Genomic DNA, 23,601 nt, shown 5'->3' with positions numbered 1-23,601 from the left:
AATTTTTCTTTTGGAAGAAAAAAGACAAATGTATAAGCTTATTGCAAATATAAATTAGAAGAATGAACTTGATTGGGCACTATGATAAACTATATATGTATATAGTTATATATAATTATATAGCTATAACTATAGAAGTGTAAAAATAAATATACCATGCTTGAACTTCAAAACTTGACTTTATTTTCAATATTCATGTTTGACTTCTGTATCACACTTCTGTGTATTTTTCTGAAGCTAAATTCAGTCTTCTATGTCCCCTGAAGAATCGTGACTTTATCTTGTGTCTGATAGCACTCACCACCTGTCAGCTGCTGCTCTTGAGGAAGGGGTCCTGTCTTCACTACGTTGGGTCAGGTGTGTCTGCCAGCCAAGCAGCTCTCCAGCAGCCTGATCTGACCCTCTAAATTTTCAGGAATGCATAACATAGTTTGAGACTACCAAATTTTCTTCATTTGCAAAACTTCAAAAATGAAAATATTTTTTCATAGTCATACAACTAATACCTATACCTATACCTAAGTGGCTTTCCTATCAGAATCAGATCCAATCTTTGTGAGTAATGTCAGTGAAGGCTGGGAGTAGATGAAAAAAACTAGGTAGCTTTTATTCAGTATGTCATAAAGTACTGAAAGACAAGTTCATTTATATAAAAACTTATGCCAAGCAGCTCCATTTCATAAAATTAATAGTCAATTTCAATATGCACTCTTTATATAGGTGAAGAAAGGCATCATTCAGCATTAACAGCACAGACACTTAGAGGTGTTTTTTCTTACTGCTTTCTTGTGCTCTCCCACGGTCAGGAGGATCACATCATCTTCTTGGATCTCCATTAATCTGATTAGTTCTAATCTTTGCTCCTCCATTATGAATTTAGCAACTGGAGAATTCTGATTTCTACTACCTTTCAGGAATACTGGTAAGACTTCCTGTGATAAATAAAAAGATTTATTTACCTTTTTGAAAAACAAGTGTGGCTGATTTTGTTTTTCATAAAGGTAGTATAAGATTTCTTGTTCCTAAAAGAAGCGAAACAACCTACCTGAGATTATCTCTGCTCCTTCCCCAGACACTTTCATAATGGTACTAAATGACTTTTAAAAAGTGAGCCTGGCACAATGAAAAAAAAATAGGAGTGGAGAGGGTGTGTTTGTGTGTGCGTGGGGGGGGATGGTGGTGGTGGTGGTGGTGACGTATCAGCAGATAAGAGATTTCCACAAGTTTTTGGAAGACTGCAAGTAGATGGAATAGGAATGATTAAAATAAGAAAAAGGAAGCTGTGGCCTAGAGGACAATGGTGATGGCTGCAGCACAAGAAGGAACTAATGAACTAATGGATTTTGCCCCGCAGAATCCTGGAGGGGTGTAGGACTCTTAAGAAGCCTCAGGTCCTCCAGGGAACAACCAGTGGCTTTGCTGCTTACCCTAAACTTAACCTAATCAATTGACAAAGCCCCTCCAGTCCTCCCGACAAGCTTGTTTTAATGTCTCATTCTTAAATAGGAACACCACACATTGAAGAAAGTTTACAGCATGAAATAGCAAACAAACAAGATAAACAGAAAAAACAAAAAAATGATAGAGAAAAATGATAATTTATGGATCAGAAGAGGACTTGAATCCTCAAAGGCATTTGAAAAGATGCTGTAGCAATAAAATCAGAACAAATGCAATGGCAAAAAACAACAACAAGAAAGAGCTACTGGGAAATACAAATATGACTACTGAAATAAAAAAAATAAATAAATAACACAAAAAGTTGAAGAAATCTCCTGAAAAGTAGAATGAAGACAAGGAAAATGATGGGAAATGAGAAGAAAGTTTCTCTCTCACATGCTTTCTTAGAAAGTTACTTAAGGATATGTTTTAGCTAAAAATATACTAAGATTGGAGATCTAAGAAAAGAGTGCCTTCCTTCTTTAGGAGAAGAAAGAAGAAAAGGTGAGGACTGTGTATATGGCCTCATCTCATGAAGGAAGTTAACAGAAAAGTCTAAAATGGTTAGATAGAAAAAATGGCAGTAGGCAGACATTTCTAAAAACACTAAAACTCTGGGGAATGGGTCTGAGGTGGGGCGGGTTGGAGCAAATGCATATTGCTTGTCATTATTCCTTCTTGAACTATATGATTTTTTTAAGTCATGTGTACACATGATGTTGCTAAAAACTAATACATATTTTAGAAACATTTGGAGGTATGAAATCAAGTTAAAACATATTAATAAATTTTAAAAGTAGTAGTGGTACCCACTTAAATAAAAATTTAGGAAATTAGGAAAGTAAAAATAATATAGAAAGAGAAGAAGAATAAGAATAAAAGAAGAAAATGTAACCTAAGGACTGCCAAAGTGAACAGTCAGGCTTTATATACTCATACTGTAGTTCCGAGATGCAGATCTCACAGACTAGTAAAATAAAAATGCAGAAACAAAATTGGGAGATATAGGATTTTCAATTTAGTTTTTATCAAGGAAGGCATAAAAATATAAAAATATCATTTGTAGTTACCATCATTTTATAAAAGGAAGAACATTTCTACGGCAAAAAGAAAAAAAGATAATGGACAGTTCTTCCAATGGATTTAAATTTTTGAAAAGCTTTCTCTATTCCTTTTTTCATTTTGTCTTGAACCATTTTCATAATATATACATATTTTTTCTTATTGAAAAATGCCTTCATTGAGCTTATTTATGGTAGACCCTTCAGATGGAGTGGTGGACAGGGTGTGGTTAGTCTGTTTTCAGTACACAAACATGTTTATACATGGTTATAATCACAATGTATATAATTCTGACCCTTTTCTTACTATTTTTTCCTATTTTATAAGCTCTTAGGAAACAGTTTTAAAAGGAACTTTAATATTAATTCCTGTGATTGTACCATAATTTAATCATTTTCCATGGTTCCATTTTATTTGTTATAAATGATACCGATGAGCATAAAGTCTCCCCATGTTTAGAATCCTTTCTTTAGAACAAGGCATAGAAAATTCATGACTCAAAGAGCATGACTATTTTTAAAGTTATTGATTTAAAAATCTTTGAGGCAATTCACTCTTGGAAACAATGTATGAGATTGCCTATTCCCTACTCCTGTCCCTCCTTTTTAATATGACCATCCAACAAGCCAAGAAAACAAAATGTGTCTGTCAAAAGCATACTCAGAATTCAAAAGAGGGTATAGAGGAAGAATGAAGACGTAATAGGCTTTCTTTCACACCAACTTCTACGCTTTCTTTTAAACCTTGGGCACAATGGCCTATGCTTCTTTTCCTAACTGGAGTAAAATACCTTTGCTTATTTTAAAAAGCTTTGGGTTGGACTTTCACATTCTGGTTAATGGTGAATTCTGTGATTTATATCGAAGTCTTAGAGTTATATCAAAGGATATTATTAACTTTAAAAATCAAAGAAAAAGTAAAAGAATACTCTGAAATAACTAATGATAGCTTATGGGCTCAAGTAATTATTAGCTCAGAGTACTGAATCTCCAAAAGAAAGGGAAAAAACGACTCTAACTCCTTACCTGATTAAAATGATCAACTGCAAATTTTCTAATGAACTCAAAGTCTTTCCTTTTTAAGGATTTCTGAGGAAAAGAAAACAAAAGTGAACTTGTCAGTATGACATGTTAGCATTCATAAATATATATTTATGATAGCAAACAGGACACAAATTTTGTGCTTCTTCATCACAACAGTGGGATTCAATAAAAATTTAGTTTCTACTGCCAAATGATAAATTTTCAAAGCTTGTTATGGGGCTTTTTTTTTTTCCAGTCATTCAGTTCTCACTGGAAATAGCTGTGAATGCATTCATTCCACAGAAGACCCTGCATCTCTACAACTGAACTTTGATAGTTTCAGAATTTGATAATTTCAGGTTTCTTAAAATTCTTTATATCTTATTTTTTTGTAAATGATCTCAATATACCTATCTTTATGAAGCATTATGGCTATCATCATTAACTTACACTCATGGAGCACCTAACTAGCCATGGGAGGTATAAAATGGTAAAAAACATGGTCCACACTCCTGCAATTCTTATAATCTACTTGGAGAAGACTGGCCATACTCAAAATGGAGTAAATAGCAATAATAAGCAAAATATGTTCTATTGGGCTTATTTGAACACATTAGTTACTCCTGACTGGAGGTACCAAATTACTTTCCATTGAACATATGAAAAAAAAAAAACAGTAATGAGACCATTTCTTTTTCCTACACCCATATACTAGTATACTTACATATTTAAAAGTGTGTAGTCTTTCAAAATAGTAATGTTATTCAAAATATCTCTGGAATTTCTCTTATTAAATAACTTTCAAAACAGGTGCATTAACTACAGCGTCAATGCTTACCCTGCAAACATGCTCACTTTCTTTTCTAACCCCCCTTCCCTTTTAGCTCCATCTCTTTTCTGTCCCCCTGTTATTAATGCAGTTGAGACGAGAACCCTCAAAAGAACAGGAATCAACATTCAAGGGTAATGCTGGAGCTGATGTGGCATTTACAGCCTTTGGACAAAATGAGGCTGCAGGTAGAGTAATAAATACAATTTTACACTCAAAATTGGTAGAAATTAGCTCAAAGAAAGTATATACACAGGAGTAATTTACAGTATTGTTTAAGGGTGAGGAGAAAGGGAGCTCCAGATCTTGAGTGTAAAGTAGTATTCATTGTTTTCCACTGATATTATAGTTTTAGGAGCACTGCTGGAATTTACATAAAATACATATTCATATTTAAAGACACCATCCTTTCTGAAGCTTGAATGGGCTAATGTTGAACATACCCACTTCCCAAATATACATTAGGGAAAACAAAGACTTGTGCTTCACTTACTGCTCCTTCAGGGATGCATATGGCTTTGATGGTTCCTTGGGGCTTAGTAAGTGCATCCTGAAGAAATCCAATTTTTGTGTTTCTGAACACATCACTGATATCCACAATCTGAAAAATGGGTAACAAAAAGGGGTAACTAAATGTGAAGTATTTTTTATCCCCAAATGCTTTATAGGCATGACTTTAAAGAAGACAGTAGACCTTGATGACAACAATAGTTAACAATTACAGAACGCATTCATAATAGAGTGTTTAATGTGGCAGGCACTGTGATGAGTGGTTCGCATGCATTCATTCATTTCATCTTCACAAAAAGAGCATAAAGTAGGCACTCTTATCATCCCTATTTCATAGATGAGGAAACTGAGGTAAAGAGAAAGAAGTAACTTGCCCAAAATGCCACAGCTAATAAATGGAAAAGCCAACCTAGACAGTCTGATTTAAGAATAACTACACTATTATTTCTTCCATATTATAAAAGAAGAAAAAGAATGGTAAGTTAGCAGCTGCAACTAGGCCGTAATGACTTTTTGGGTATATATGTATACATATATAATTGGATTTTAAAAAGCAGTTTTATTGAGATATATTCACAGAACATACAATCCAGCCAAAGGATATAATCAGTGCTCTTAGTATAATCACAGAGATGCACATTTATCACCACAATAAATTTTAGAATATTTCTATTAATCCAAAAAGAAAAACCTTAAACCATGTGTCTACCCACATTAGCATTAGTGTAGTACCTTTTTTAGAGTTGATGAAAGAATATTAAAATATTACTGTTAACTATAGTCCATAGTTTGCATTAGGTACATTTTTCCCCATATACCACTCTATTATTAATTCCATGCCATAGTGACCTATATTTGTTCTGGTTCATGAAAGAACATTCTTATATTTGCATTATTAACCACAGCCATCATCTAAAACAGGGTTCACTATGTTAAACAGTCCCATATTTTATCCTCTAGCTTTCCCTCTAGTGACATACTTGACCCTAAATTTCCACTTTCAACTACAAGCACACACACAATTCAGTGCTATTAACTACACTCACCATTTATGCTACCATCACCTCTAAAACATTTCCAAACATTAAAAATTCTGCACAAATTAAGCATCCACTCCCCATTCTCTACTCTCATTTCATCTCCTGGTAACCGATACTCTAGATTCTAATTATATGAGTTTATTTTTTATTAGTTCATATTAGTGAGATCAGACAATATTTATCCTTTTGCACCTGACTTATTTCACTTAATATAACGTCCTCGAAGCTCATTCATGTTGTCACATACATCATGATCTCATTCCTTCTTACTGTTGAATAATATTCCATCGTATGTTATACAAATTACCTTTTATTTACAAATAATTTAACATTTACAAAAAGTTGTAAAAACAAAAATAGCACAAAGAATACCAATTTTAACCCTTTACCCAGATTCATCTATTATTAATATCTGACCGCATTTCTCTTACAATTTGAATATATATATATATATATTTTTAAATGCAGTTTTATTGACACATATTCACACACCATTCAAATCATCCAAAGTATATAATTACTGGCTCACAGTATCATCACATAGTTGCCCATACGTCTCCATGATCAATTTTAGAACATTTTCATTACTCCAGAAAAGAAATAAAAATAAAAAAACTAAAATCCTCCCATACCTCTTATCCCTCCCTATTACTGACCCATAATACTGGTGCGGTTCATTTGTTACTGTTAATGAAAGAATATTAAAATATTACTGTTATATTGAGCCATTGATTGTACACTATGTATACACATATATACACATTTATGTGTATGAATATTTGTCAGCATTTTTTAAATTACTGTTAATTATATCCTATAGTTTGCAATAGTACTAATTTTCCCACAGACCCCTCTATTACAAACTCATAATGATGTGTAACATTTGTTCTAGTTCATGAATTTTTAATATTTGTAAGATTAACCACAGACATTGTCCACCACAAGATTCACTGTGTTATACATTCCATGTTTTAACCTCCAATTTTCCTTCTGGTGACATTCCTTTTCTTCCATATTTACACACCATTCAGTACTGTTAATTATTCACACAATAATGTACTACCATCACATATATCCATTTCCAAAGGTTTAAGTTTAGCCTAAACATTCTGCACATATTAAGCTAAAACTTTCCATTCTTTAGCCTCATTCTATATCCCGTTAACCTATATTTTGTCTGTGAGTTTACTTACTATAAATAGTTCATATCAGTGAGATCAGACAAAATGTATCCTTTTATGTCTAATTTATTTCCCTTAACATAATGTCTTCAAGGTTCATCCATGTTGTATATGCTTTAGGATTTCATTCTTTCTTACTGTTGAATAATATTCCATCATAATTATATACCACATTTTGTTTATCCATTCATTTGTTGATAGACACTTGGATTGCTTCCATCTTTTGGCAACTGTGAATAATACCACTGGGACCATCAGTGTGTAAATTTCTGTTCATGTCCCGGCTTTCAATTCTTCTGATTCTATACCTAGTAGTGGGTTTGCTAGATCATATGGCAGTTCTATACTTAGCTTCCTGAGGAACCACCAGATTTTCCTGCCCAGCAGCTGGAGCATTTTATGTTGCCACCAGCAGTTAAGTGTTCTTATTTCTCCACATCTTCTCCAATACCCGTAGTGTCTTAATTGTGCTATTCTAGATTTGAAATGTTTCATTGTCTTTTTTTAAAATTGTGAAATATAACATATATACAAAAAAAGCAATAAATTTCCAAGTATATTTTAACAAGTAGTTATAGAACAGATTTTGAAGTTTGGTATGGGTTACAGTTCAACAATTTTTCATTTTTTCTACTAGCTGCTCTAAGACACTGGAGACCAACAGAAATAGCAATATAATGATTCAATAGTCATACTCATTTGTTAAATCCTATCATCTCTGTTATGCCCCTCCTTCTCTAAGTAACATATTTACATAAAAGCAAATAAATTTCAAAGTGCATCACCACAATTAGTTGTAGAACAGATCTCAGAGTTTGGTAGGGGTTACAATTCCACAATTTTAGGTTTTTACTTCTAGTTGTTCTAAGTTACTGAACACTAAAAGAAATATCAGTATATTGATTCAGCACCCGTATACTCATTTGTTAAGCCCAACCATCACCTTTGATCTTTCTCCCACTCTTTAGGGGTATTTGAGATATTCCCATTCTGACTTTTTCATGTTGGAAGCAGCTGTCCATAATATGGGATAAGGGGATGGAACTAGTTGATGTTCTGGAAGGGCATCTGGTCCAGTGACCCAACTGAGGTTGTAGGTTTTGGAGAGTTATCCTGGTACATGGAAGCTTTGTAGAATCTTATACAGTGCCTCAGGTATTCTTTAGGATTGGCAGGAATGGTTTTGGTTGGGGTTTGGCAAGTTATGATAGGTAGCAATGTCTAACTGAAGCATGTGTAAGAGTGACCTCCAAGACAGCCTCTTGACTCTGTTTCACTGTGGTTTTGATTTGCTTTTCCCTAATAGCTAATGATGTTAAGCATCTTTTCATGTGCTTTTTAGCCATTTGTATTTCCTCTTTGGAAAAGTGTCTATTCAAGTCTTTTGTCCATTTTAAAATTTTATTGTTTATCATTTTATTGTTGACCTGTAGGATTTCTTTGTATATTCTGGACATTAAATCATTATCAGCTGTGTGCTCTATTTCCCCCCATTGTGTAGGCTGCCTTTTCACCTTTTTGACAAGGTACTTTGATGTATAAAGGTATTCCATCTTGAGGAAGTTCCATTTATCTATTTTTTTCTTTCTTCCTTGGGCTTTGGGTGTGAAATCTAAGAAACCAGTGCCTGTCACAAGATCTTCAAAATGCTTCCCTACATTTTTTTTTTTTTTTTGGCATGGGCAGGCTCCAGGAATTGAACTCATGTCTCTGGCATGGGAGGAAAGAATTCTGCCACTCAGCCACTACTGCACAGCCCTTTTCTACATTTTCTTTTAGGAGATTTATGGTCCTGTCTTATATTTAGGTCTTTGATACTATTTGAGTTAATTTTTGTATAAGGTGTGAGATAGGATTCCTCTTTCATTATTTTGGAAATGAATATCCAGTCTGCCCTGCAGCATTTTTGAAGAAACTGTTCTGTCCCAGCTGAGTGGAGTTGGCAGCCTTATCAAAAATCAAGTGACCATAAATGTGTGAGTCTATTTCTGAACTCTTGATTCGATTCCATTGATCAATATGCTTAACTTTATGTCAATACCATGCTCTTTTGATCACTGTAGCTTTGTAATATGCTATACAGTCAGAAGGTGTGAGATACCAATTTCATTCTTCTACTTCAAAATATTTTTGGCTGTTTAGTGTCCCTTACCCTACCAACTAAATCTGACAATTGGCTTTTCCCTTTCTTCAAAGTACAACTATGGAATTCTAATTGGAATTACATTGAATCTGTAAATCAATATGGGTAGAACTGACATTTTAACAATATTTAATATTCTAATCCATGAACATGGGATGTCCTTCCATTTATTTAGGTCTTCTTTGATTTCTTTTTAAAATGTTTTGTTGTTTTCTGAAAATGGGACCTTTATGCACTTGGTTATTTATTGCTAGATATTTGATTCTTTTAGTTGCTATTGTAAATGGAATGCAATTGATTTCCTTGATTTCCCCATCAGATTGCTCATTAATAATGTATAGGAACTACTGATTTTTGACTGTTGACCTTGTGTCCTGCTACTTTGCTGAACCCCTTTATTAACAATAGTAGCTTTGCTATAGCTTTTTCAGGACTCTCTAAATATAGGATCATGTCATCTGCAAATAGTGAAAGTTTTACTTCATCCTTTCCAATATGGATGCCTTTTATTTATTTATTTGCCTAACTGTTCTAGCTATAACTTCTAGCACAATGCTGAATAACAGTAGTGATAGTGGGCATCCTTGTCTTGTTCCTATCTTAAAGGGAAAGCTGTCAGTCTCTCACCACTGAATATAATGTTACATGTGAGTTTTTCATACATGCCCTTAATCATGTTGAGAAAGTTTCCTTCTATTCTTATATTATGAAGCGTTTTTATTAAGAAAGGATGCTGAATGTCGTCAAACAATTTTTCTGTGTCAACTGACATGATCATCTGTTTTTTCCCCAAACAGATTTGATTTGCAAGTATTTTGTTGAGGATTTTTACTGTTCATTAGAGAGATTGGTCTGTAATTTTCTCTTCTTATACTAACTTTATCTGGTTTTATCATTCTATTCAATATTTCAGAAAAGTTTCAGAATTGGTATTAATTCTTATTGGAATTATTGATTGAATTTACACGTAAAGCCATCTGGTCCTGGGCTTTTCTTTGTTGAGAGACTTTTTAATGACTAAATTCAATCTCTTTACCTGTGATTCATTTGTTGAAGTCTTCTATTTCTTCTAGAGGCAGTGTTGGTTTCTCATGGTTTCTAGGAAATTATCCATTTCTCTCATTTAAGTTGTCTAATTTGTTGGCATACAGTTGTTCATAGCTTCCTCTTACAATATTTTTTATTTCTTTGAGGCCAGTTGTAATTTCTCCCCTTTCTGATTTTATTTGCACCTTCTCTCTTTTTTTTCTTTGTCAGTCTAGTTAAGGGTTTGTCAATTTACGGATCTCCAAGAACCAACTTTTGATTTTGTTAATTCTATTTTTTTTTGGTTCCCAGTTTCAATTATTTCTGCTGTAATCTTTGTGTTTCTTCCCTTCTGCTTGCTTTGATATTAATTTGCTGTTCTTTTTCTAGTTCCTCCAGGTGTAGTTAGGGCTTTGATTTTAGTTCCTTCTTCCTTTTTTTTAAATTAATTTATTTTTTATTCAACATACAAACACATTCTTACCATATAATCATTCCATTCTTGTTATATAATCAATAACTCACAATATCATCACATAGTTGTATATTCACATCATGATCATTTCTTAGAACATCTGCATCAATTTAGAAAAAGAAAAAGAAAACAGAAATTCATACATACCATACCCTTTACCCCTACCTTTCATTGATCACTAGCATTTCAATCTACTAAATTTATTTTAACATTTGTTTCCCCTATTATTTATTTATTTTTAATCTATATGTTTTAGTCCTCTGTGGATAAAGTAGATAAAAGGAGCATCAGACACAAGGTTTTCATAATCACACTGTCACATTGCAAAAGCTATATCATTATAAAATCATCTTCAAGAAACATGGCTACTGACACAGGCAGTTTCCTCTAGCCTCTACACTACACCTTAACTAAAAAGGTGATATCTATATAATGCATAAGAATATCTTTCTTCCTTTTTAATTAAAGTGTTTAGGGCTCTAAATTTCCCTTTCATCACTGCCTTCACTGCATCCCGTAAGGTTTGATATGTTATGTTGTTTTCATTTCTCTTGAGGTATTTACTAATTTCTCTTGCAATTTCTTCTTTGACCAATGATTGTTTAACAGAGTGTTGTTTTACACAGAAAACTAAAATAAATTTCTAAAAGAAATCATGGAAGACCTAAATAGAAGGGCATACCATGTTCATGGATTGGAAGACCAAAGATAGTTAAGATGTCAGTTCTACCCAAATTAATGTATGGATTCAATGCTATAACAATTAAAATCCCAACAACTTACTTTGCAGAAACAGAAAACAGAAAAACCAATGACCAAATTTATTTGGAAGGGCAGTGTACCCCGAAAAGCTGAAAATATCTTGAGAAACAAAAATGAAGTGAGAGGTCTCACACTACCTGACTTTAAAGCAATTACAAAGCTACAACAGTCAAAACAGCATAGGTACTAAGATAAAGATAGGTATACTGACCAATGGAATCAAACTGAATATTCAGAAATAGACCCTTTCATCTATGGACAATAAAGTGGTCAAACCAACCCAACTGGGACAGAGCAGGCTCTTCAATAATGGTATTTAGAGAACTCGATCTCCAGATGCAAAAGAATGAAAGAGGATTAATATCTCACACCCTATATAAAAATTAACTCAAAATGGATCAAGGACCTAAACATTAGAGCTAGAACCATAACACTTTTAGATGAAAATGTAGGGAAATATCTAATAAATCTTGTGATAGGAAATGGTTTCCTAGACCTTACACCCAAAATGTGAGCAATGAAAAAATTTGATGTATGGGATCTCCTCAAAATTAAACACTTTTGTGTATCAAAGTGAAAGCTTTTTCAGAAAGTAAAAGGGCAGCCTAAGCAGGGGAGACAATATTTGGAAACCACATATGAGGTAAGTGTTTAATATCCAGAATATAAAAAGAGATCCTACAACTCAAGAACAAAAAGATAAACAACCCAATTAAAAAATGGGCAAAATGCATGAACAGATACTTTTCAGAAGAGGAAATACAAATGGCTAAAAGGCATATGAAAAGACACTCAAGTTAACTGCCTAATAGGGAAATGCAAATCAAAACCATAATGAGATATCATTCACATCCACTGGAATGGCCATTATCAAAAAACCAACCAAACAAAAAACCACGTGCTAGAGAGGATGTGGAGAAAGAGGCACACTTATGCACTGTTGGTGGGAATGTAGAATGGTGCAACCATTCCAGAAAGCAGTTTGGTGGTTCCTCAGAAAGCTAAGTATAGAATTGCCCTATGCTCCAGCAACCCTATTATAAGTATATATTCAGAGGAACTGAAGGCAAGGACACAAACGGACATTCACACACTGATGTTTACAGTAGCATTATTCATGATTGCCAGGAGACAGAAACAGCCCAAATGTCCATCAATGGATGAATGGCTAAACAAGCTGTGATATATACATATGATGGAATATTATGCAGCTGTGAGACAAAATAAAGTCATAAAGCATGTAACATTGTGGATGAACCTTGAGTACATTATGCTGAGTGAAATTAGCCAGAAACAAAAAGTCAAAGACTGTACATTCTCACTAATATGTTTAACATTAATGAGTGAGCTTTGAGAGTTAAAGTTAAAAACACAGGTTCTCAGGAGACAGTCAGAAGGTAGAGGCTGGGCATTTAGTGTTGAAGATGTACAGAATGTACAACAGGACTGACTGTAAAGAATCAAAGATGGATAGCACAATACTATTTGATTGTAGCAAAATAATGTAAGTACATTAAGTGAAGCTGAATGTGAATATGGTTGAGGGAGAAGGGCTGGGGGCATGGATAAAGAGGATAAAGACTGACATGGTATAATTTAGGAATGCATAGAATGGACAATGATGGTGATTAAGTTTACAAATATAAGAATGTTTCTGCATGAGAGAGAACAAATGAATGTCAACATTGCAAAGTGCTGAAAATCGGATGGTATACAGGAAAAAATACAATCAATGCAAGCTAGGGTCTATCGTCAACAGTAACATTGCAATATGCTTCTACTTAATGTTAAACAAAAGCATTATGCCAAAAGAAAATGTCGACAAGTGGGAGATACGGAAGTGGGATATGGGATTCTTTGCTGAAGAAAAGGAAATGTCTTCATATAGACTGTAGTGGCGAAGTCTTGGCTATGTGATTGCACAAAGACCTAGTGATTTTTTTACTTAAGTTGGATTGTATGATGTGCAAATAAAATTGTTTAAAAATGAACAGAGGCCACAGCGGCTCAGTAGGCAGAGTTCTCACCTGCCATGCCAGAGACCCAGGTTTGATTCCCGATACCTGCCCATGAAAAAAAATAACAGAGAGGAACAAGTGCTGGAGGAAATGTAGAGAAAGAAATGTACTTACTCACTGTCAGTAGGGAAGCTGAGAGGTGCAGCCCCTCTGGAAGGCAGTGTGGTGGTTACACAGAAGGCTAGGGGTGGTGTTGCCATATGTTCCTGCAACCCAGCTGCTAGGTATACACTTGGAGGAACTGAAAGCGGGGACATTTGCATGCTGGTGTTTATGGTGGCAGTGTTTGCAATTTACAATGGATGTAGTTGGCCTAAGCGTACGTCGACTGAGGAATGGAAGGTGGAACTGTAGTGTTTAAATAAAGTGGACGACTGGGTGGCTGCAAGAAGGAATGAAGTTGTGAGGCATGCAACTAGGTGAATGAACCCTGAGGAAAGAATGTTGAATGAAAGGTCAGAAACAAAAAGACAATTATCATGCCTCACTCATATGAACTAACAATACACAAACTTGGAGAACTGAAGTCGAGACCATGGGTTAGCAGGTTGGGGCCTATTGTAAAGGGTCCTAGATTGTAAGGTCTTACAGCAGTCACATCTATTCTGGAGTTGTAACTTATTTCTAAATTCTGAGCTGCTGTGCTTTTTGTGTATAACCTGGTTGTTCCTTGAAACTTCCGGTATTTGTGTGATACCTGAGACTCAGAGTTAGAGTTCTGAAGCTATGAAGGTCAGCATTACCCCATACAGCAACTGTTTAAAAAGCTGAAAAAGTGATCACACCTTGACTAGAGATATGATTGAAGCTGACCTGGATAGGACTTGGGCAAATCAGAAAACAAGGTAAAGGAAGATATGGTATATATTTTAAAACTTCAACTTCTATGTGAGACCAAAGGAAGAGATGTTTATTTGGTGCAAAATTTATATTTTTATAAATTCTAGTGGTCAGTTTATTTGAACACCACAATTACATGGAATCTTGAGTAGGGAATGAGACCTTGTTGGTTTGTATAGGTTAGTGTGATGCCCCAATATCCCAGAGTAATTCAGGTAGAAAATAAAAAAGTATTTGCAAAGTCTCCTTGAGGGACAGGAGAGAAAGGAGAAACTACTAAACTTCCCCATCTGGGGGATTCCTGATATTCTCACAAGCAGGGGGACAAGCAATTCAATAGGCTGAGCCCTTGATCCTGGGGTTTGCCCTTATGAAAGTTATTCCTACAAAGGAGAAGCCAAGCCTACTTATAATTATGTTCAGAAGTCAGCCCCAGAGAATCTCTTTTGTTGTTCAGATGTGGCATCCCTCTAAGTCAACTCAGCAGGTGAACTCACTGCTCCCTTGCCTATGTAAGACATAACTCCAAGAGGTGTAAATCTCCCTGACAATCATGTGGGACATGATTCCTGGGGATCAGCTAGGACCAAGCATTATGAGATTGAGAAAGCTTTCTTAACCAAAAGGTAGAAGAGAAAAATGAGAGAAAGTAAAGTTCCAATGGCTGAGAAATTTCACACAGACTTGAGAGGCTATCTTGGAGGTAATTATTTTGCATTATACAGATATCTGTTTTCAGTTTATGGGGTACTGGAGTGGCTAGCGGGAAGATCTGAAACCGTGGAACTATATTCCAGTTGCCTTGATTCTGGAAGATGACTGTGTAACTATATAGCTTTTACAATGTGACTATGTGATTGTGAAAACCTTGTGTCTGATGCTGCCTTTATCTAGGGTATGGACAGATGAGTAAAAAAATAAGAACAAAAAAAGAAATAAATAAAAGGGGGGCATAAAGGGTAGATTGCAATACTAGTGGTCAATGAGAGGGAGGGATAAATGTATGGGTTTTTTTCTTTTTTCTTTCTTTTTGGAGTGATGCAAATGTTCCAAAAAATGATCACAGTGATGAATACATATGTAAATGATATTGTGAGCCATTGACTGTATACTTTTGATGGACTGTATGGTGCTGAAGATAATCTCAATAAAAATATTTTTAAGAGTGTGTTGTTTAACCTCCATACATTTATGAAATTTCCCATTCTCTTCCTATTACTGACTTCCAGCTTTATTCCACCATGATCAGAGAAAGTTCTTCGTTATGTTTTCAACTTTTTTAAATTGAGACCTGAAGAATATATATCTTGTTGTTTTCAGCCGAAATGTTGTTTAGGTCTGTTAGGTCTAATTCATTTTTCATTTTATTCAAGTTTTCTGTTTCCTTATCAATCCTTTGTCTAGATGTTCTCTCTATTGATGAGTGTGGTGTACTGAAGTCTACAACTATTATTGTGGCGACGTCTATTTCTCCCTTCGGTTTTCCCAGTGTTTGCCTCATGTATTCTGGGGCATACTGTTAAGTACATAAATATTTATGATTGTTATTTCTTCTTGGTGTATTTCCCCTTTATTAATATATAGTCATTCTTTGTCTTGTAACAGTTTTGCACTCTATTTTGTCTGATGTTTGTACTGCTACCCCACCTCTTTTTTTGGTTACTGTGTGGAAATTTTTTCGCAAGCTTTCACTTTCAGTCTATTTATGTCTAAGGTGATTCTGTTGTAGACAGCAGATAGTGGGATCCATTCTGTCAATCTGTGTCCTTTGATTGGGGAGTTTATTCCATTAATGTTCAATGTGATTACTGTAAAGGCAGTACTTCATTTTATCTTTTCGTTTTTATATGTCAAATCTTATTTTTGTCTTTTATCTTTTTAGTTACTTTTACTGCTAATCTTCCTTTCTATACTCTTTTCCAAGTCTCTCTCTCCTGTCTTTTTTTTACAACCTGCAGAACTCCCTTTAGTATTTCTTGTACAGCAGGACTCTTATCAGATCCTCTCAACTTCTTTCTGTGAATATTTTAAACTCTCCCTCATGTATGAAGAACAGTTTCGCTGGATAAAGAATTTTTGGTTGGTAGTTTTTCTCTTTCAGTATCTTAAATATATCATACCACCCCTTCTCACTTCCATGGTTTCTGATGAGAAATAGGCACCAGGTCTCATTAAACTTCCCTTGTATGTGATGGATCACTTTTCTCTTGCTGTTTTCAGAATTCTTTGGCAGGTTACATTCTGATTAATATGTGTTTTGGAGTGGGTCTGTTTGGATTTATTCTGGAGTATGTTTGTGCTTCTTGGACATGTACATTCATGTCTTTCATAAGAGTTGGGAAACTTTCAATTATTATTTCCTCAAATACTCTTTCTGCCTCTTTTCCCTTCTCTTCCCCTGGGACACCCATGTCATGTATGTGCCCCTCATGCTGTCATTCAATTCCCCAAGACTCTGCTCAAATTTTCCATCCTTTTCTCCATATGTTCTTTAGTCTGTTTGATTTTAGACATCTTCTCTTCTAAGTTGCTGATCTTTTCTTTTGCCTGTTCAAATCTGCTGTTGTATGTCTTAAGCATATTTTAATTTCATCTATTGTGCCTTTTATTCTCATAAGTTATTTTTCTCTGCACCCTCTGAAATTTTTATGCTCACCCACTGTCTTCTTAATATCCTTTATGTCTTTAGCCATATTTCCATTTCCTTGAATTGTTTTAAAAGATATGTTTGAACATCTTTGATCAGTTGTTCTAAGTTCTGAATCTCCTCCAACTTTTTACATTTTACTCTGACTGAGCCATGTGGTCTTGTTTCTTTGTATGGCTTGTAATTTTCTGCTGGTATCTGAGCACCTGATTTATCTTGATGACGTTTTTCTGAAGGTTGATTTCCCACTCTTGTCTAGGATTTTGTTGTTGATTGGGTTCATGTTAAGGCTCTTCTGAGGCAGTTGGTTCATTAGTATTTCCCAGTCAAACAACAGGGCCAGGGACCCTCACAGGGAGTGTAGGATAGGTCCAAAGGGCCCTGGGTAGAGTATCAGGAAAGCAACTTCCCAAGACTGCACTTTCATAGCCAGCAGGTGGCACTCTTCTGCAATATATTCCCTATAGCCCTAAAAATGCAAGGTATTTTTAGTCCTCTGTTCACTCTGCTTCTGACCTGAGTTGAATCAATAGTGTGGCAAACACCTGTATGGTTCCAAGGCTATGGGACCCGGTGGTCCAGATTCACTGGAGAACAGAGGGATCAGAACTGTGCCACACTGCCCTCTGTACCTGGGGAGGATGATTTCCGTGGCCTTCTCTGTCCACATCAGCCTGCCAGGCAGGGACCCAACTGACCAGAAGCTAACTGCCTTGAGGTTGGGGGATGGGTGCCATGGTCTATGGCTGAGAAAGTCACTCACTGTGGTTCCTGGGTCTCGTCTCTTCGACCCACTCTTCCCTGGATGTTGCCTAGTACTCCCTGGCCTCCGGAGCCCCAGAACTGCTGCTTTGGAAACTTTCTGCCTGTCTTCTAGGTGTTTCGGTGGAAGAAGGAGCCTTGATGCTCCCTATTAAACCATCTTTCTGGATGTCCCCTGTCATGTCTCTTCAGGCTCCTTGCTATAATTTTTTGTTGTTGTTGTTCTAAGAATTGCGCGCTGCCTGTTGATAATCAGACCATGAAGAATTCAATTTCTAAGGAAGTTTCACTGAGAATTAAGATACAGAAATGTCATCAGCATTACAGAGACCAAGGCAAGTTGTTCTCTAAGAACAAATAGTGAGAGGACGAATGGTGGAAACTGTTCTGTATAAATTTGATTTTATCTTTCGTTAATTACTTATAGATCTCAATAACTACAATAAATGTTCTCATTTGTTTCAGTTCTCTATAGACCGGGGTAAAAGAAAACATAGCTCTTAATAATTTACCTTCTAAGTGCCTTTTTGGTTTTAAAAAATTGAAGTGGAAAGAATAGTCTTGTTTTTTTTTCTTTCAAGTTAGACCCTCCACGTCCATATACCCAATAGCTTGCTAGTAATAAAAACTATAACAAGAATCTTGCTCTTGAAAATGGCTCTTAAGATGCAGTAGATAGAAAAAGAATACTGTAATTACACAATTATAATAACTAATAAAACATATATAACATAATAATAATAATAGTATTATTTTCTCTTGATGTAACTTCATAACAACAAAGGTAAGAACAACAAAAAAAATAATGTAGTACGTAACTGGTTGCCAATTTCACAGTGGTTTAAAAGACTGCAAGGCCATTTAGGGGCACAGTACTGGATAAGTGAAGATAATTACCTTCATTCCAAAGCGAGTGTCAGGTTTATCAGTTCCATAGGTGGCCAAAGCCTCAGCAAAAGTCATTGAAGGAAAAGGAACCACCACAGTATCTTTGTCATTGGGCCAAGAATACTGAAGCAAACCCTCAATTAGACTCTGGATTCCACTCTGGTCTACAAAAGACATCTCTATGTCAATCTGAAACCAAAATAATATATGGAAACTAACTTGAACAGTCACAATATTAAAATTTATAGATGCATTTCTACATGAATACTTAATAAATGAACATTACTGTGTTTCTGTTTTATATCAAGTGCTGTACTAATGTTTTATATACATTAACCTGTTTTAATTCCCACAACTATCATGTGGCTTAAGGCTCAGTGAAGCTAAGTACTTGCCTGCATATACACAATCAGTAAAGCACTGAAGCTAGATTTGATCCACCTCCTAAAGCTTATACTATTGCACTTCACCATACTAGTTAATACTCCATCATACAGAGACTAAATCATAATAGCTTTGATAAATCCACAGATTAGATAAACAGATTAAATCTCATTGTACAGAACTTTCAGTTCTTAATGTAGAAGAGATTAATTTTAAGAACTTGATCATATCATGAGCATTAAAACACTGTAGGACCCTCTGGCATTTCTCGTTTGCTGATTAAACTTCTTATAAAAAGACACATGAAGTGGATATAAATTTAAATAATTAGTGCAGATTATTTTGACAAAATATCTGAGGGATAAAATGTAATGTGAAATAACGTATGTTACAGCCATTATATTGGCTGTAACAGTCCTGAATTTACAAGACACAAATGAATATAACTTCATACCTGGGTAAACTCAGGCTGTCTGTCTGGTCTTGAACCTTCATCTCTGTAACATCGGGCAACCTGAAAATATCTACAATTGAAAAATAGCACTAATTAAGTCATGATTCTAGGAAGATACACACAGTTCTCCCCCCAAAATTTATGGCAATGCAGGTCACAAAACAAATTAATAATACCTATAGTGCATAAGAAAACATTTAAAATCCTTTATGATGCTTTAATAAGATACATAACTGACACACGAGAAGTTAAATATTCTACATACTGTCTTTAAAATATATCTGGTATCTTTGCATATTCATACAATAGACTGGCATGCAAGGTAGTCCTTGCTTCTTTATACATACTATTCTGCTTTGACCAAACTAAATTTCTCATGGCTTCAGGAATCCACCTGAGCTTTCCTGTGCTATGCTCTTCCAATACTCATCTTTACTTGCTGAAAGGCAGTTCTGGGGAAGGGCACAGTGGCTCAGCAGGCAGAGCTCCTGCCTGCTACGCGGGAGACCCAGGTTCAATTCCCAGTGCCTGCCCATGCCAAAAAAGAAAAAAGGAAAAAAAGAAATGCAGCTCTGTTCCAGAGGGCTCAATTCCAGAAAGCTTTTTAATATTTCCCAAAATGATATATTTCAAATTTCTTAATATCTAGTTTACAACTCTCAATGTATTTGTATTTTGGTTTATATTGTAATTGGCTTATTATCTTATGTTGCCTTAATAGATTACCTCCTTGAGAGCAAGATCTATGTATATATTACCCTGTCATATTTACTAACTTTGCACATGGTGCAATAAATCTTTAATAAAGATGACTACAAATTTACACATTTTTTTTCAGGCTATTCTCAAAAACTCTCTAATTTTCTAACCTTCTCTCAAGAGATTACACAATTTTGTGTTTCTTTTCTTTCCCTCCTTTTCTCCTTCCTATGCCTACTAGCATAAAGAAAGCTCACCTGTCTAAACCGCCCACCATCAGAAGCTGCTTAAACTGTTGAGGACTTTGAGGGAGAGTATAAAACTTTCCAGGTTCCCTTGATGCTACCACAAATTCTTTGGCACCCTGTTAATGAGAACAAGGAAGAGTGACAGAAGAGGAATAGTTAAATCAAAACAAAGCTTGCATATGAGTATAAGTGAATGACAGAAGTTGGTACTTGAGATGCTGAATGAAATTAACTAAGTACAAAGTTCCCACCATGACAGGGGTCATTTCTTGCTCATCTTCTATTCCCTAAAAAAGGTTTGTACATAGTGGGTTTTAAATACTGGTACAATTGTATACGGCAGTTTGTATGTTTAGTGAAATAATTTCCAATTCTGGTACTAGTTGAAAAAATTCTGTGCATTATTTCCTATCCAAGTAATTTCTAACCGCTTTTTAAAATTAAACCTAAAATTGTAAATCCATAGATTGGATACAAAAACCAATGTTGTATACTGTTAGCTTTTAATGTACAAGGAATTTGTTTTAAGAAACCAATTCATTAATGATTTGCACCTATAAACCTCTTTCAAGGTAAAGAAAACTCATAGAATAAAAGGATTCTGACTCAAAATACTGACCCGTGTATTTTTTTTTTTTTAATTTATAGAGAATTTTTAATTAGGTTGATTGTAAATGTTTGGAAATTGATAGCAGTGATGGTAGCACATTATTGTAAGTATAATTTAGCACAGTGAATCATGCATGTGACTATGGTTGAAAAGGGAATATAGGGCTGTTTACACCACTAGAAGAAAAGCTATAGGAAAAACTTGGGATTGCAAACCACAATGTATTCTGTGGTCAACAATGTCATTGGTTAATAGTACAAATATAAGAATGTTCTTAAGTGAACTACAATAAATACATGGCACTATTATTACAAGGTATTAATAATAGATGGTATATGGGGAAATATGCCTAATACAAATTATGGACTACAGCTAGCAATATTATTTAAAAATTCCTTCATCATTTTTTTTTTTTACATTTTTTTATTAATTAAAAAAAATTAACTAACACAACATTTAGAAATCATTCCATTCTACATATGCAATCAGTAATTCTTAATATCATCACATAGATGTATGATCATCATTTCTTAGTACATATGCATCGATTTAGAAAAAGAAATAGCAAGACAACAGAAAAAGAAATAAAATGATAATATAGAGAAAAAATAAAAATAAAAAATACAAAAATATATAAGAAAAAAAAAACTATAGCTCAGATGCAGCTTCATTCAGTGTTTTAACATAATTACATTACAATTAGGTAGTATTCTGCTGTCTATTTTTTTTTTTTTTAGAAATCATACCATTCTACATATGCAATCAGTAATTCTTAACATCATCACATAGATGCATGATCATCGTTTCTTAGTACATTTGCATCAGTTTAGAAGAACTAGCAATACAACCGAAAAAGATATAGAATGTTAATATAGAGAAAAAAAATAAAAGTATTAATAGTAAGAACAAAACAAAACAAAACAAAAACCTAGAGCTCGGATGCAGCTTCATTCAGTGTTTTAACATGATTACTTTACAATTAGGTATTATTGTGCTGTCCATTTTTGAGTTTTTGTATCTAGTCCTATTGCACAGTCTGTATCCCATCAGCTCCAATTACCCATTATCTTACCCTGTTTCTAACTCCTGCTGAACTCTGTTACCAACGACATATTCCAAGTTTATTCTCGAGTGTCGATTCACATCATTGGAACCATACAGTATTTGTCTTTTAGTTTTTGGCTAGACTCACTCAGCATAATGTTCTCTAGGTCCATCCATGTTATTACATGCTTCATAATTTTATCCTGTCTTAAAGCTGCATAATATTCCATCGTATGTATATACCACAGTTTGTTTAGCCACTCGTCTGTTGATGGACTTTTGGCTGTTTCCATCTCTTTGCAATTGTAAATAACGCTGCTATAAACATTGGTGTGCAAATGTCCGTTTGAATTTTTGCCCTTAATTCCTTTGAGTAGATTCCCAGAAATGGTATTGCTGGGTCGTATGGCAATTCTATATTCAGCTTTTTGAGGAACCGCCAAACTGCCTTCCACAGTGGTTGCACCATTTGACATTCCCACCAACAGTGGATAAGTGTGCCTCTTTCACCGCATCCTCTCCAGCACTTGTCATTTTCTGTTTTGTTGATAATGGCCATTCTGGTGGGTGTGAGATGATATCTCATTGTGGTTTTGATTTGCATTTCTCTAATGGCCAGGGACATTGAGCATCTCTTCATGTGCCTTTTGGCCATTTGTATTTCCTCCTCTGAGAGGTGTCTATTCAAGTCTTTTTCCCATTTTGTAATTGGGTTGGCTGTCTTTTTGTTGTTGAGTTGAACAATCTCATTATAAATTCTGGATACTAGACCTTTATCTGATATGTCGTTTCCAAATATTGATTCCCATTGTGTAGGCTGTCTTTCTACTTTCTTGATGAAGTTCTTTGATGCACAAAAGTGTTTAATTTTGAGGAGTTCCCATTTATTTATTTCCTTCTTCAGTGCTCTTGCTTTAGGTTTAAGGTCCATAAAACTGCCTCCAATTGTAAGATTCATAAGATATCTCCCTACATTTTCCTCTAACTGTTTTATGGTCTTAGACCTAATGTTTAGATCTTTGATCCATTTTGAGTTAACTTTTGTGTAGGGTGTGAGATATGGGTCTTCTTTCATTCTTTTGCATATGGATATCCAGTTCTCTAGGCACCATTTATTGAAGACACTGTTCTGTCCCAGGTGAGTTGGCTTGACTGCCTTATCAAAGATCAAATGTCCATAGATGAGAGGGTCTATATCTGAGCACTCTATTCGATTCCATTGGTCGATATATCTATCTTTATGCCAATACCATGCTGTTTTGACCACTGTGGCTTCATAATATGCCTTAAAGTCAGGCAGTGCAAGACCTCCAGCTTCATTTTTTTTCCTCAAGATGTTTTTAGCAATTCGGGGCACCCTGCCCTTCCACATAAATTTGCTTATTGGTTTTTCTATTTCTGAAAAATAAGTTGTTGGGATTTTGATTGGTATTGCATTGAATCTGTAAATCAATTTAGGTAGGATTGACATCTTAACTATATTTAGTCTTCCAATCCATGAACACGGTATGCCCTTC

General features: G+C 34.9%; 1 protein-coding gene across 3 annotated transcripts in view; it reads right to left on the bottom strand.

The window, feature by feature from the left end:
- Positions 1-23,601, bottom strand: part of DARS2 (aspartyl-tRNA synthetase 2, mitochondrial) — a 40,882-nt gene that overhangs the window by 6,324 nt on the left and 10,957 nt on the right. For all 3 annotated transcript variants that reach the window (XM_077157008.1, XM_077157007.1, XM_077157006.1), the window contains 6 exons: positions 20,440-20,546; positions 19,484-19,553; positions 18,655-18,834; positions 4,847-4,954; positions 3,528-3,590; positions 780-932 (listed from right to left, as the gene is read on the bottom strand). In XM_077157008.1, coding sequence (XP_077013123.1) covers positions 780-932; positions 3,528-3,590; positions 4,847-4,954; positions 18,655-18,834; positions 19,484-19,553; positions 20,440-20,546 — 681 coding nt within the window. The remainder of the gene's footprint in view (positions 1-779; positions 933-3,527; positions 3,591-4,846; positions 4,955-18,654; positions 18,835-19,483; positions 19,554-20,439; positions 20,547-23,601) is intronic.

The sequence above is a fragment of the Tamandua tetradactyla genome, chromosome 4, assembly GCF_023851605.1.
Source record: "Tamandua tetradactyla isolate mTamTet1 chromosome 4, mTamTet1.pri, whole genome shotgun sequence".
Taxonomy (NCBI): Eukaryota; Metazoa; Chordata; class Mammalia; order Pilosa; family Myrmecophagidae; genus Tamandua; species Tamandua tetradactyla.
The sequence above is the reverse complement of the archived record's forward strand: the minus strand, read 5'-3'. Positions and strand labels throughout refer to the sequence as shown.